The sequence below is a fragment of the Engraulis encrasicolus genome, chromosome 7, assembly GCF_034702125.1.
Source record: "Engraulis encrasicolus isolate BLACKSEA-1 chromosome 7, IST_EnEncr_1.0, whole genome shotgun sequence".
NCBI lineage: Eukaryota > Metazoa > Chordata > Actinopteri > Clupeiformes > Engraulidae > Engraulis > Engraulis encrasicolus.
Window position 1 is genome coordinate 48,666,308 of NC_085863.1, and position 15,000 is coordinate 48,681,307.

Consider the following 15,000-nt stretch of genomic DNA (forward strand, 5'->3'; position numbering starts at 1 on the left):
CCAAAAACACATCAATCCAAACACACACAATAATGTGTGATGCTCTCTAATTACAATATGAATGAATGTTTCATTGTTTCATTCAGGCAGAACTACAAAGGCGTCCTGTGGTTTAAGTAAATATAATAAAGGAAAAAAACATTGGATGCTGGCAGTGTAGATGGTTATGCCACGAGTGGAGCTGTTCACAATAAGACTGAGTTCTGTTAAAGTCCTGCATACGCAGAATTGCACTTTATTACATCATGAAAGAGTGCCATATCAGCAACAACAACAAAGCGACAGAAATGATGAGAAAAATGAAAAGAAACAAAGACATCCAATGGCACTAAAACAGAATATGCAGAGCCTGCCTGGGTACCCATCTTCAACAGTCACGGAAAAATGAGAATGAGCACGGTGAGAAAACCAAACGGCATGACTGAGAACGGTGAGACAACCCAAAAAGACAAACGGCAAGACTGAGAATGGTGAGAAACCCCAAAAAGACACAATAATATTCAATGTGACAAAAACAGAATATGTAGTGTATGTATCGCCCGCTGCCGTTGGACAGGCCCGGGCACCCACCCATCTGCAACAGGAGGCACAGAGGGAGACACACCAGTAAACCCCCTTATATCAGCAACTATGGCAAGAACACAGCAAGACGCAACGGTGAGAAGATCAAAACAAAACAAACAAACAAACAAAAAACATGAAATGCCACAAAAACAGAATCTGCACTCCCTGTTGTTGCTGCTGCTGCACAGGCCCGGGCAGCCATCTGCAAGAGCAGGCACAGAAGGACACCGAGAAAAACAAATCTTTCAATGTCATAACAAAACATTTGGAATTGGCAAATTTAGTGCTAGGTAGGTGGGTAGAGCTTTCTGTCTAACTTGGCTCACACACTCACACTGCACTTCTGTCACATTCCTATTCACAGTCACATGCACCTGTGCGCATTGGTGAACATATGTAACGTAAGTGGAGTAGTGTAGTAGTACCAACACTGCCATAAAGACACTGGGATGTAATAGCACCGACACTGGAGAGAAGCTGTCTGCTCAACCACTGTGGAGTCACTAATGACAACTTTCACTTAGAGCTGAGAGAGAGAAGAGAGTGGAGAGAGAGAGAGAAAGAGAGAGAGAGAGAGAGAGAGAGAGAGAGAGAGAGAGAGAGAGAGAGAGAGAGAGAGAGAGAGAGAGAGAGAGAAAGAGAGAGAGAGAGAGAGAGGTCAGGGAGGATGGAATAGTGAGATGGGGATGGGCTGGGCAACCAGGATGGGCTACCAGCGTCTCTTGAGTGCTATACTGTGTGTGTGTGTGTGTGTGTGTGTGTGTGTGTGTGTGTGTGTGTGTGTGTGTGTGTGTGTGTGTGTGTGTGTGTGTGTGTGTGTGTGTGTGTGTGTGTGTGTGTGCATTTGTGTGTATATGTGAATGTGCATGGCTGAATGTGTGTGTATGTGTGTGTATGTGTGTGTGCATGTGTACGTGTGTGTGCGTGCGTGCATCTGTGCTTGTGTGTGTGTGTGTGTGTTTGTATATGTGTGTGCGTGTGTGTGTGTATGTTTGTGTGTGTGTGTGTGTGTGTGTGTGTGTGTGTGTGTGTGTGTGTGTGCGTGTGCACGCGCAAATGACAGCCCATCTTATGTATGTCTGCCTCTGAGCTCATGACAACAGACAAAATATCCATAATGACATATCGATCGGGCGGGCGCTTGACTCCGTGGGGGTTGGCGGGCGGGGGGGCTCCGACCCGACGCCACTAAATTGCATTAGAGCAGATTCTTATTAGATTGGCGGCCCCAGCCCTTGTGGAATCAGCAGCTCGCAATCAACAGGGCCAGACGTGACATATTCAATCACTTGGTGCTGCCGTGCCGGAGCGCAGCGGAACGGAGCGGCCTGCCGAGGAGGATCCACTCCTGTGATACTGTAATAAACTATTTCCCACCAGCCATTGCAAACCAGGCGGCTGCGGCTGTGGCGGCTCCTGCCTCCACTCTCTCTTTCTCTCTCCCTCCTTCTCTCTCTCTCTCTCTCTCGCTCTCTCTCTCTCTCTCTCCCTCTCTAGCTTTCTCTCTCTTTCTCTCACTCACCCCCCCCTCTCTCGTAACTCTATTCCACAGCCGCCGCATGACAGGTACATTAACTACTGTATTGACTGGAATCCGCTTTTGTTCTCTTTCTCTCCTCAGATGTCTCTGTTATTATTATGAGCATTATACACACAGACAAGACAGCACACAGGGCCATGTAGGCTTTCCTTATTAAGAAACCCCTTCAGCGTAATAACGGCGCAAATATGAAATTTACATTGCATTTCCTGATGTCCAAATTGACTGGTTACTACAGCAACTCTGCATACGGTACCGTTTTACACCTGGAGACACATTTCAATGCAAATGAATGTGCTTTAGCCTTCGGAGCCAAAAAGTTGAAAAAAAAAGACGAAGAAAAAAAAACCTCCAGCCAATTATAATCACTCATCACTCATGCCTGTGTGCATGTCTGCCATAGGAAGTGTATGCGTGTAGGGAGGGAGCTCATAATCCTTGCTGTATCCCTGCACGGCTAGCGTGGCTAACTGGAGGGTACACGGGCGATAGGCATTAGCATTCCCCTTGCTCCGCGGCGCGCGGGGTGTGTGTGTGTGCGCTTGCTCGCTCTCTCTCTCTCTCTCCCTTCGACGGTCCATTCATTAGTATTCTACCAACTGCCAAGGCACCGGAGAACTGAAAGGCCAAAGCCATTAATATTCCTATGAAAAGAACAGACTGGAACTTCAGAAATAGACACACATGCGCCGTGCGGGCAAGACTCTCCCCTGCCCTTGTCTGCTTGTGACACCTAATGAGGATGTGGGAAAGGATTTGGTTAGTAGTAGTACGGTAGTAGTAGCGCTGCGGGACATTCCTCTGTACCTGTGTAGATGTGTTGTAATCACCGCATGAACACACACACACACACACGTGTAAATAGCCACTAGGTTGGAATGCAACGCAATTACGCATTGCACCTCGACATTCCTGGTAAATGATTTATCAAAATGTGAGTGGGAGGAGAGTGCAGTGACATGCCCTGGCCCATCAGTTTTGATCATCACGCAGCAGGCACGAGTGTTTTTGAAGCACCTACTCGAAACATTATAAGCATGTTTTGTTGCTGGCAACCGGAGTTCACGAATCTGCCTGTGTACGTGTACGTGCACGGCATGGGCAAACAGATGTTCAAGTACAGCAAGCAGTTAGATAAGCATGAGGAATCAGCCCTGTATCACATAATCAACACCTTTAAGACAGCGTTGCTGAGAGCAGACACATTTGCACATACATGCACATCGATCACCCGACGTTTGCGCGCCGATGTTGCGCAGGTAAAGTGGGGAGTAGAGGATGAGAGAGGGAGGAGGAGGAGAGAAGAGAGAGGGAGACGGAGTGAGATAATGGCGTGAATAGACTTCTGGTGTGGGAGGAATAGAGGGCAAGTTATTAGGATGGTGCAGAACCTGAGACTCTGGGATCTATAAATCTCTTCACAGGAGCACACAAGAGCACACATATTCAGCCGATGCTCTTTGACAGCACAAAACAAATGTGCTCCACACACATTTCTCTCGGCGCAAAAAAGCAAAGAGGGTGTTCTCTTTTCCACGCAAGCAGAGCAGAGCAGAGCGCCAGAGAGAGAGAGAGAGAGAGAGAGAGAGAGAGAGAGAGAGAGAGAGAGAGAGAGAGAGAGAGAGAGAGAGAGCACATCTTGTTCACTTCTAAAATAAAATGTAAACACAAGGCACTGGCATACAATGTAAATAGATCAAGTTGTATTGTTTGCATGTGGGATGCACAAGCAAGAACAGCCCTGAATTATTCACAGCCAGTGTGCATAAATGTAGAGCAAGGATACTTATATCACATGCAAGCAGCGCCATATTACTAAAGGCAGGACTTAGACTATGAGTGTGAGAGAGAAGATCTGAGGCACTCTGAAGTGAAAAAACATGAGTGCTTCAGATCTTACTGTATGACACTCAACATTTGCTCTCCTGGACACTGATGAGCACCTGACGTTTTATGCTATTACCATGCAGAAGCAACTACTCCTCTATGTCTACAGGATATTAAATATTTTTTCCAAAATTCTTAAGAATTCTTAAGAATTCCGTGTTAAAATTCCCTCTGAACACCATAGTCAGAACTCCTCATTCTGCAATGTTCTGATCACATATGCGTGGCTGTACTTCGTTGATTATGATAATTTAGCAGCAATTTCCTCGTAGCAGACTGGAAGTTTTTTTTGACGTTGAACTCCGCAGATGTTCTCTGTTTGTCTTTTTTTGTCTACGTTTCAAGTCCAGATGCTTTCAGAAGACATCATCAACAACACGGTGCTACATATCAACTGACTGGAGGAGGAAGTTCTCCCTTTTTCCCAAGTACTGTAACTCCTGGCACCATGAGACGTGTGAGGCTCTTCTTCCGTCAAACTCTTCTTCCGTCTTTCACCCCACCCTATTTGTCTAGTCTGCCTGCAAACTTCTTGATGAGTGCAGCTGGTGCAAACTTTTTCAAAAAAAAGAGAGAGAGAGAGAGAGAAAAAAAAGCTGACCTCTTTTCAATGTTAGGGGTCGCGCTCAGACGAGCAGGGGTGGGATTATAATTAGTCTGCGTTGCATAGCGATAATTACTGCTTGATGAGGCCGTCATGCACGATCGGAGCATCGCCGCAGATAATACTAACGAGGAGGGAGGTGTGGACTGAACGTCTCGTCTGCGTAGAGGAGGAGGATCTGTCTGGTACCGTGGGAGGATGTACAATGGTGTAAGGTGGCAGCATTTACCTACAGTACAACACCAGCCTATCGATCGCCCACAGAGCAAACTTGGTCTGGTCTGGTCTAGGCACAGCCCACACACTGTCCTCTCAATAGGTGGACAAAGCTACGAGTGGAGGAACATTGGTGGGCTACATCTGGAGGCCACTAACTGCATAGTTTGTAGTGTCTTGAAATGTGGAAGAGATGCGCTCAGTCTATCACCTCATGATTATCACAGTTTTTTAACTGAGTGCTGAATTCCACATAAAACAGAGATGAATGAAGGAAGTGAAGGACAGCACTCTTCAGATTTGTCTTTGTTCATTCGCCCATGAACGTTTCGGCCAGAGATCTTCTTCAGCGTGTAATAGCGATTAATCACCATTAAACGCTGAAGAAGGGCTCTGCCTGAACGTCTGCAATGGTGCTACTGTAGGAGGAGGAGGAGGAGGAGGAGGAGGAAGAACATCTGTCTGGGTTGTGGGAGGATGTACAATGGAGTAAAGTGGGTGCATTTAACTGCAATACCACTCTATCGCCCACAGATCAAACTTGGTCTGGTCTAGACATGGCCTACACTTTCCACTTAAAGGGACACTGTGTGAGATTTTTAGCTGTTTATTTCCAGAATTCATGCTGCCCATTCACTAATGTTACCTTTTTCATGAATACTTACCACCACCATCAAATTCTAAGTATTCATTATGACTGGAAAAATTGCACTTTTCATACATGAAAAGGGGGATCTTCTCCATAGTCCGCCATTTTGAATTTCCAGCAAAAATTACTCTACTTGGACCATACTAGAAAATATTTGTTTATTGCTTAGTAAACTTTCATGTAAAGATCAAATTTGGCAATATGCAGCCCAGTTTCAATGAGCAGCATAGTTGCAGTACCTTTTTCGACCATTTCCTGCACAGTGTCCCTTTAAAGTTGTAGTGACATGAACAATGCAATGAACTATGGCCCCATTGGCCCCAATGGTAGGCTACCTCGGCTAGCCACAGCACAGTATGTACTATGTACTCTGGTGCCTACCACAACTGCCACACTAATGGACTATTGCTCTACGTCTACCAATTATACGTATAGAGTGTGTGCAGTCTCAGCCAGACCTCACTTTCCATGGAAAGTTTCTGGACATCTACCAGAAATGTTTGTGCTGTGCAATGGTTAGGTGTGTGTGTGCTTCAAAGAATTATGTTGAATATTTAGCAGTATTGAGCAGTTATACTGAAAGCTTTCAGTGTAAACTGAACTGAAACAAAATATGTAGCTACTGCACTTTGCATTTATTTGTACGACTGAATGCATCAGCGGGAACACACAGCACAACACTGTAGGTATGTGGGAATACACAGTAGTACAGTATTATAGTTACGGTATGCGAACTGTTCTTACCGATGGAGCAGTGCTCTCCGTTCCAGCCCTGCTGACACTGGCACTTCCCATCGCGGCAGGTGCCGTGCCGCACGCACTGGGGGCTGCAGACGCGCTGGTCACAGCTCACCCCCGTCCAGCCCTCCTCACAGTGGCACACGCCGCCCACACACACGCCGTGGGTACCGCAGTCTGCCGAACACACCTCTGCACCCAGGGGGAGGAGAGAGGGGGAGAGAGAGAGAGAGAGAGAGAGAGAGAGAGAGGGGGAGAGAGAGAGAGAGAGAGAGAGAGAAAACATCAGTATGTTTTATTGATGTGACATGAGAGAGAAAGTGGAAAAAAGAGGCAGAGACAGATATATGAAAGAGAGCAAGAAAGAAAGAAAGAGAGAGAGAGAGACGGAGAGAGAGAGAGATTGATTGATTCATTGAAACAGGAGCAGAATACAGAGAGAGGGCTTAGAGTAAGACACTTAAAATGAGGCAGGGATGGAGAGTGCCGAAAGAGAGAAAGAGAGAGATAAAGAGAAAGAGAGAGAGAAAGAGAGAGAGAGAGAGAGAGAGAGAGAGAGAGAGAGAGAGAGAGAGAGAGAGAGAGAGAGAGAGAGAGAGAGAGAATAACAAAGAGAGCAAGAATAAGAGACAGAGTGTACATGACAAATCCAGAGAGTCTAAGAGCCTGAGTCACACCTCTCTGACCTGTAGAGCAGTCCGGGCCCATCCAGTTGGGGTCGCAGCTGCAGATGCCGCTGTCGGGCAGGTAGGTGCCATGGCCGTGGCACTGATCCGGGCACTGGGCCCTGGGCGCGTCGCACAGCACTCCGCCCCAGCCCACCTTGCAGTGGCACTGCCCGTTCAAACAGGTGCCATGGCCCGAGCACTTGGGATCCACGCAGTCCACTGCAAACACACAGGCAATTGCATCAGGAAACTAAGCTAAGCTAAGTGGAAGCTAAGTTTGCATGTCTGTGTATATGTGCCTTGTAAATTGTACGTCCTCTTTTGTACATGTGAGTTGCTTCGAGCAAAAGCATCTGCTAAGTGCAATTTAATGCACTTATGTGTCACATGTTATGTTACAAGTCTACACATGGATTAAAACGGTGACTGGTGCATGATATTGTATACAACACAGCATACATTATAAAAAATGCATATTAAAATTGAGATCATATGGTAATTTCCAGTGTGTCACGATAGGAGAGGGCTATGGATATAATGTGTGTGACTCAGCTCAGCCACTCTGTGAAACTCGCTTGTTTAATATTTAGTTAAAACAGCCCATGTTAATTTTTCATGAGGTAAATTTTTCATGCAAACCCTGACTCGGATGGTTGATGTATGTACTATTTTTACCACATTTTCACCATAGAAGATGTGCTATCGCTACGCAAGCAAAAAAAAAGTATTCCACATTAAGTGGGAGAAGAAAATTATGTGGCCAAGTTGGCAAGGAGTCCTCCATATCATGATGTGTCATAAACTCTAGTCTACAAACTTGGTCTGGCAAATAAAAGTAGCTAGGCCAGAATATAATTTAAATAAAATGGTTGATCTGCGAAAAATGTGGTGATTCTAAAAAAGTGCTCAGAGAGCGCACCTCCATCCTCTGATGGACAGAAACACATGTGTGTACACATGCACTTCAAACCAACAAACAAACGTACACAAACTCAGGCGATCACATGACCTCCTTAGCGGAGGTAATAAAGTAACAACATTGCCACATGTCAGTAATCTACCGAAAAGTACTAAGACTCGACTATAGGATCCTTTTAAAGCAATTTTACTTGTAGTCATCTTACTACCAGTTTGGAGCTTGTCGCAGTTACTGCCTTTTTGCTTTCGACGACTGGGGTGCATTTCTCGAAACCATAGTTGCTAACTGTGTTAGCTACATTGTTGTTTGCTATGCCATTTCCCATTGGCAACTACTATACCCAAGTTGCTAACAGGTTAGCAACTACGCTTTCGAGAAAACAAACCCCAGATTTGTAACTAATGAATACAGGTTACCCATGACTGTCAGCAGGCTATATAGTCTCACCTTCTCTGCAGCTGTCCCCTCGGTATCCAGCAGAGCAGATGCAGGCTCCGTCGGTACACGTGCCGTGTCCGCTGCAGTCGGGGTCCAGGCACTGGCCCACGGGAACGTCACACTCCGGCCCCTTCCAGTTGTTGTAGCAGATACACGTGCCCTTGTTGTACTGGCCATTACCGCTACACAGCACGGGGCACGCCGCTATATGGAGGAGACCAGTAGGGGGAGAGAGAGAGAGAGAGAGAGAGACAGAGACAGAGACAGAGACAGAGAGAGAGAGAGAGAGAGAGAGAGAGAGAGACAGAGACAGAGACAGAGACAGAGACAGACACAGATAGACATACAGACAGAGACAGAAAACGAGAAAGTGAGGGCGAGAGAGAGAGAGAGAGAGAGAGAGAGAGAGAGAGAGAGAGAGAGAGAGAGACAGACAGACAGACAGACAGACAGACAGAAACAGAGAGAGTGGGGGCGAGAGGAAGAGAGGAAGAGAAGAAGATAGGGAGAAGGGGAGAAGGGGAGAATGTGAGTTGGAGATTGAGGAAGACCAGAGAGAGAGCATTACGTTTGACCTAAATTTCTCTGTAATTCTTGTGATTAATATTAGCTGTGTGACTGTGACTGTCTAAAGATGGAAATTACTTTATGTAGACCACCACATGTATTCACCATCCATTCTTGTACTGATATCTCTGTCAGCTGTTCATCCATCCATCCATCCATCCATCCATCCATCCATCCATCCATCCATCCATCCATCCATCCATCCATCCATCCATCCATCCATCAATCCATCCATCCATCCATCCATCCATCCATCCGGCATCCATCCATTACTATTATGGTTTTTTATTTGTAGTTTATTTGGCAGGGACAATGCAGTGCACATTATTACAAACATGACATGGCAAGATCATGACAAAACTAGATGTGATGCAAATACATAGATCAGTATTTCTCAACAGGGGTGCAGGGGCACCCTGGGGTGCCGCGGGCCCCCCTCAGTTGTGCCGCGGAAACGTGGCTGATAAATAAATGATGTAATATAATACATATTTGTCTAAATTGATAAGTTAATGCTAGTCAGTGGAATCTTTCATCTGTCATTTACGCACAATAAAGTAAATATAGGTCGCCCCAGTCAGCTGCAACTTCGAGAGTAGGTCGTGTGACGTCTTCAAATGTGTTACTTTTCTAAGCTTGTGTGGTATCGGATGCGATGCCATGTTACGGCTTGTTGATTTGGGGTGCCTTGAAATTTTTCACAAATTGAAAGGATGCCTCGCCTTAAAAAGAATTGAGAAACACTGACATAGATGGTTTATAGCCAGATGGCTAATTTGCAACCCCAGTCCAGGATCTGGCTACCTATTCTAGTAAAACATACCATAACATGTAGAAATATACAACTACATGTGATCTTCAGCTTCCATCCATCCATCCATCCATCCATCCATCCATCCATCCATCCATCCATCCATCCAACGTGTATTTCTTACCTTTAGAGCAGTCAGTGCCGTGGAACCCAGGGAAGCAGTGGCAAACTCCCGATATACATTCACCATTACCGTGGCACTTCTGAGGACACTCCTGCACAGAGTCTGAGACAGAAACACACACACACACACACACACACACACACACACACACACACACACACACACACACACACACACACACACACACACACACACACACACACACACACACACACACACACACACACACACACACACACACACACACACACACACAGCATTTACTACCAATAAAAACTAACATCACACATCTCACCTGTAAGCAAGCAGGCCTTTTCTAAACATCATTTCACAGTCCCGCTAACGCCGGGAGAAAGTGTCGACTGCACCTTTTCACGGTGAAAGGAAGCAGTATTTGAAGCATTTTTCAAAACACACAGCAACACATTTTTTTGTGCCGAGCGGTGCTTTCAGCACTCGATCTATAGTACAGCTGGCCCACCAACTGACGCCACTGAACTGTTGGTTGGCTTTCTCTCTGAATGGTGCTGAGGAGTAGGGGAGGTGACGATACAGTACTTGAATCTCTTTTCAACAGCGCCGAGTGCTGCTAAGCTGCACGCCTGTTTTCTGTGGGCCCTCTTTCTTCTGCGCTATGTGAAGTATGTGGAGAAGTTTGTTTTGCTCTCTTGGCGTAGTATCAATGTGAAGTGTGTGCAGCAGTTTGAGCTCTCTTGTCGTCATATAAATAGTGGAAAGGAGAGGCCACCAGAGGAAAAGTAATGGCAGTTAGAAGTAGCGGCTTCCATTTTGTGGCTGTTTGTTTGCTGTTTTGGGTCTTCTTACTGGAGAATCCCTGAGCATGTGTGTATATGTATGACAAGGCACATTTCTGTGTGTGTGTGTGTGTGTGTGTGTGTGTGTGTGTGTGTGTGTGTGTGTGTGTGTGTGTGTGTGTGTGTTTGCAGTTATGAAAGAAGAAGTCTCAAGGGTTCCTCCACACCTTCCTCCACCTCATGCATTTAACATCGCCACCGTCAGCGACAGCGTCAAACAAAGAGCGTTTACTTAGGCAAATATTCAGCACCACTTCAGTAACATCCCACAAAAAAAGACAAAAAAGAAAAAGAAAAAAACGACTTTCGTAATAATTCCTTCCTCTCATGAGGTATCGGGAGCTGTTTTTAAAGGTTTGACTGCTGTTTAAGGAGCAGATTAAATTCAGAAGGCTAAAAGTGCTTTGCAAGTCATGACTTGCGTGTCTGTTTATGCGAGTGACCTTGCTGTCTCGACAACTAGACCCCGAGGCCATTAAACACCTTATAAGTCATAAGGGGCACTTTTCAAGGTCCAGGTTTCTATTTGTGTTCGGCTGATGTTTATTCCCATCCAGGACACAGGCACTCATAAACAACACACTGAAATGCATAAACACAAGCATCACACGCGCACACACACACGCAGGCACACAGAAATGCGCGCGTGCACACACACACACACACACACACACACACACACACACACACACACACACACACACACACACACACACACACACACACACACACACACACACACACACAAGCACACATACACACACACACACACCACAAACACTCATGCACACATGCACGCACGCACGCATGCACACACACAGAAACACACACACTCACACACACACTCTCTCTCTCTCTCTCTCTCTCTCACACACACACACACACACACACACACACACACACACACACACACACACACACACACACACACACACACACACACAAGCACACATACACACACACACAAACACTCATGCACACATGCACGCACGCATGCACACACACACAAACACACACACACTCTCTCTCTCTCTCTCTCTCTCTCACACACACACACACACACACACACACACACACCCACACACACACACACACACACACACACACACACACACACACACACACACACACACACACACACCACACACACACACACACACACACACACACACACACACACACACACACACACACACACACACACACACACACACACACACACACACACACACACACACACACACATCACCCCCTTCCCCCACCACCACATGCTTGAATGGGTTTCCACCAAAGAACAGAAGGGCAGGCGGAGCACCTAGTGAACCTGCCGGTGCCCAGTTTATGCTGCCCGGCCCGCGCCCCGTCTGTGCCCACTTGCTCCCTCCCTCCCTCACTCAGGGCCATGGCGCTGAAGTACGCAGCTACCTTCTCCTTGCCATCGTTTTACCTGGTGAACCTGCCTGCCCGTACCACCCAGCACCCCACGCCCTGCCCCTTAACACTATGCCCACTGTGCCCCACTCACTTCCTCCACCCTGCAACACTGTGCCCAGTGTACCCCACCCACTTCCACCATGCCGCAACACTGTACCCCACTTCCAACACTGTACCCCACTTCCAACACTGTACCCCACTTCCAACACTGTACCCCACTTCCAACACTGTACCCCACTTCCAACACTGTACCCCACTTCCAACACTGTACCCCACTTCCGACACTGTACCCCACTTCCAACACTGTACCCCACTTCCAACACTGTACCCCACTTCCAACACTGTACCCCACTTCCAACACTGTACCCCACTTCCAACACTGTACCCCACTTCCAACACTGTACCCCACTTCCAACACTGTACCCCACTTCCAACACTGTGCCCAAGTGCCCCCGTGCCCACATGCTTCCTCCCTCACCCACCTAGTGCCCACTGTGCTCCACCCATTTCCTCCACCCCGCAACACTGTGCCCACTGTGCCCCACTTTCTCCACGCTGCAACATTGTGCTTCAGTGCCCACATGCTTCCTCCAAGCTGCAACACTGTGCCCCAGTGCCCACTTGCTTTCCACCCTCACTACACCCACCTAGTGCCACGGTGCTGAAAGACACGGCCTCCTTCTCCTTGCCGTCGTTGTAGAAGGCCAGGTGCCAGGTGCCGGGGTCCAGGTAGCGCACGAACACGGCCTCGTTCAGGACCACCGTCTGGATGCTGCGGCGCTCGCGGGGGGACTCCACCACGCTCCACTTCTCCTTGCCGTCCAGGCGCTCCATGTAGTCGTACTGTCATATGGACCGCAACACGACACAACACAGGTGGAGAGACGTGGGAGGGAAGCAGGCAGGGAGGGAGGGAGGCAGGGAGGGGTACGGGATAAGAGGTGAGGGAGAGAAGAGAAGCAAGTGTTAACAGAGAAATGGACATTGAAATGACTGTGTGTGTGTGTGTGTGTGTGTGTGTGTGTGTGTGTGTGTGTGTGTGTGTGTGTGTGTGTGTGTGTGTGTGTGTGTGTGTGTGTGTGTGTGTGTGTGAGAGAGAGAGAGAGAGAGAGAGAGGGAGGGAGAGAGAGAGAGAGTGAGAGAGAGTAAGAGAGAGAGAGATATATTGTGTGTGTGTGTGTGCGCGTGCACAAAAAAACTGAGCGAGAGAGAGAGAGAGAGAGAGAGAGAGAGAGAGAGAGAGAGAGAGAGAGAGAGAGAGACAGAGACAGAGAGAGAGAGAGAGAGAGAGAGAGAGAGAGACAGAGACACAGAGACACAGAGAGAGAGAGAGAGAGAGAGAGATGGAGACCCTCATGGAGAGATAGACAGACAGTGAGAGAGTGATTAAGAGAGAAGCAGGAGCAGCAACAGAGGGTGTTGGAGAGGAAGACAATTGGGGGCAGCGACAAGCTGAGAGAAACGGACTTTTAACGCCTCTTTATGTAAAGCTTCATTTGAAAAGCATTGAAATATCATTAAAACATAATCAGCCCTGTTTCACCCACGGCAAAACAAGACATTGGAGGCCATTGATCATGGATGGCAACCATCCCCTCCCCTCCACTTTTATCCAGCCTCCGCTTATACGAGCGAAATACCTCACCCAACACAGATAGAGAGGGAGGGGGAGAGAGAGAGAGAGAGAGAGAGAGAGAGAGAGAGAGAGAGAGAGAGAGAGAGAGAGGCAATAGAAAGAGGGAACTGGAAAGAGACAGGTAGAGATAGATAAGGAAAGAAACAGAGAGAGAGAGCTCAAGATGTATACTCATTTCACGGCAATTGATAGATAGTAAAACCAGCAGTCCTCATTCTAAAGAACCGACAAGCAGAGACAAAGTGAGATAGAGATGAGAGGGGAAAAAGGAGAGAGAAACCCTGATGGCAATGTGAATATCTTCATTTGGAACATTTAGATTTTCAGTGAGATTTAACAGATCCATCCTAGGATTAAAAAACCCACATGAATGGACTATGTAAGTTAACAGATCAATCCAAGATTTAAAAAAAAAGATTTTTAAAATCCAATCAATCCAAGATAAAACAAAACAAAAAGCTAAACAACAAAAAAAAAGTGCACATTTGGGCTATGGTTCTGTACCTGGGCATGAGAGGGGGGCAGGCCTTTACGGATGTAGACCCCAAACAGGGCATCCTTGCCCAGCGAGATGTTGAACTTGAGGAAGAGGGGCTGGCGCAGGTGGAGCAGGGACCTCCAGAAGACCCCCGGGGGAACCTCCTGGTTCACCCGCCGGCCCACCTCCAACTCCCCCATGGTGATGCTGCTGTTCCTGAACATCCATGGACCTGAAGTGGGGCACACACATTACATTACAGTGCAGTTTAATGTATGCATGTATGTAGTATGTATGTATGTATGTATGTATGTATGTATGTATGTATGTATGTATGTATGTATGTATGTATGTATGTATGTATGTATGTATGTATGTATGTATGTATGTATGTATGCATGTATGCATGTATGTATGTATGTATGTATGCATGTATGCATGTATGTACAGTTTGTAATTGTACAGGAGGTATCTATGTATTTGTGTATGCATTTTTGTATGTATGTATTTTTGTATGTATGCAGATTTGACTGAGATTGCATTTGTGCAATGTGTGCTGCAGGACACCTTAATTTCCATTGGGATTAATAAAGTATCTCTACTCTACTATGTTGCTCCAAATTAGAATGCATTACATTTTATAAAAATAATCAAAGCGACTTACAAGAGAGAGCATAAGCAAACACACATACGCAGAGAGAGAGAGAGGAGGACATAGATATGCTTGAGTGAGAAGTGATAGGCCTACATTTTATGTAATTGTGCCTGAGATTTAGCCTAACCTGGTGTAACCTTAAATACCTAGACCACAAAGTAAGCTCAAATATTTAGGTGGAGATATATGGGGTTGCATTTTTTTGCCTACAACATATACTGAATTCGATAACACTGCGACATTATGCACATACAGCA

At 46.6% G+C, this 15,000-nt stretch overlaps 1 protein-coding gene across 1 annotated transcript in view; it reads right to left on the reverse strand.

Moving 5' to 3' along the window:
- Window positions 1-15,000, reverse strand: part of tenm2b (teneurin transmembrane protein 2b) — a 268,527-nt gene that overhangs the window by 43,014 nt on the left and 210,513 nt on the right. The window contains exons 10-15 of the mRNA XM_063203803.1: window positions 14,115-14,320; window positions 12,622-12,817; window positions 9,726-9,827; window positions 8,233-8,427; window positions 6,885-7,085; window positions 6,205-6,390 (exon numbers count right to left, since the gene is read on the reverse strand). Coding sequence (XP_063059873.1) covers window positions 6,205-6,390; window positions 6,885-7,085; window positions 8,233-8,427; window positions 9,726-9,827; window positions 12,622-12,817; window positions 14,115-14,320 — 1,086 coding nt within the window. The remainder of the gene's footprint in view (window positions 1-6,204; window positions 6,391-6,884; window positions 7,086-8,232; window positions 8,428-9,725; window positions 9,828-12,621; window positions 12,818-14,114; window positions 14,321-15,000) is intronic.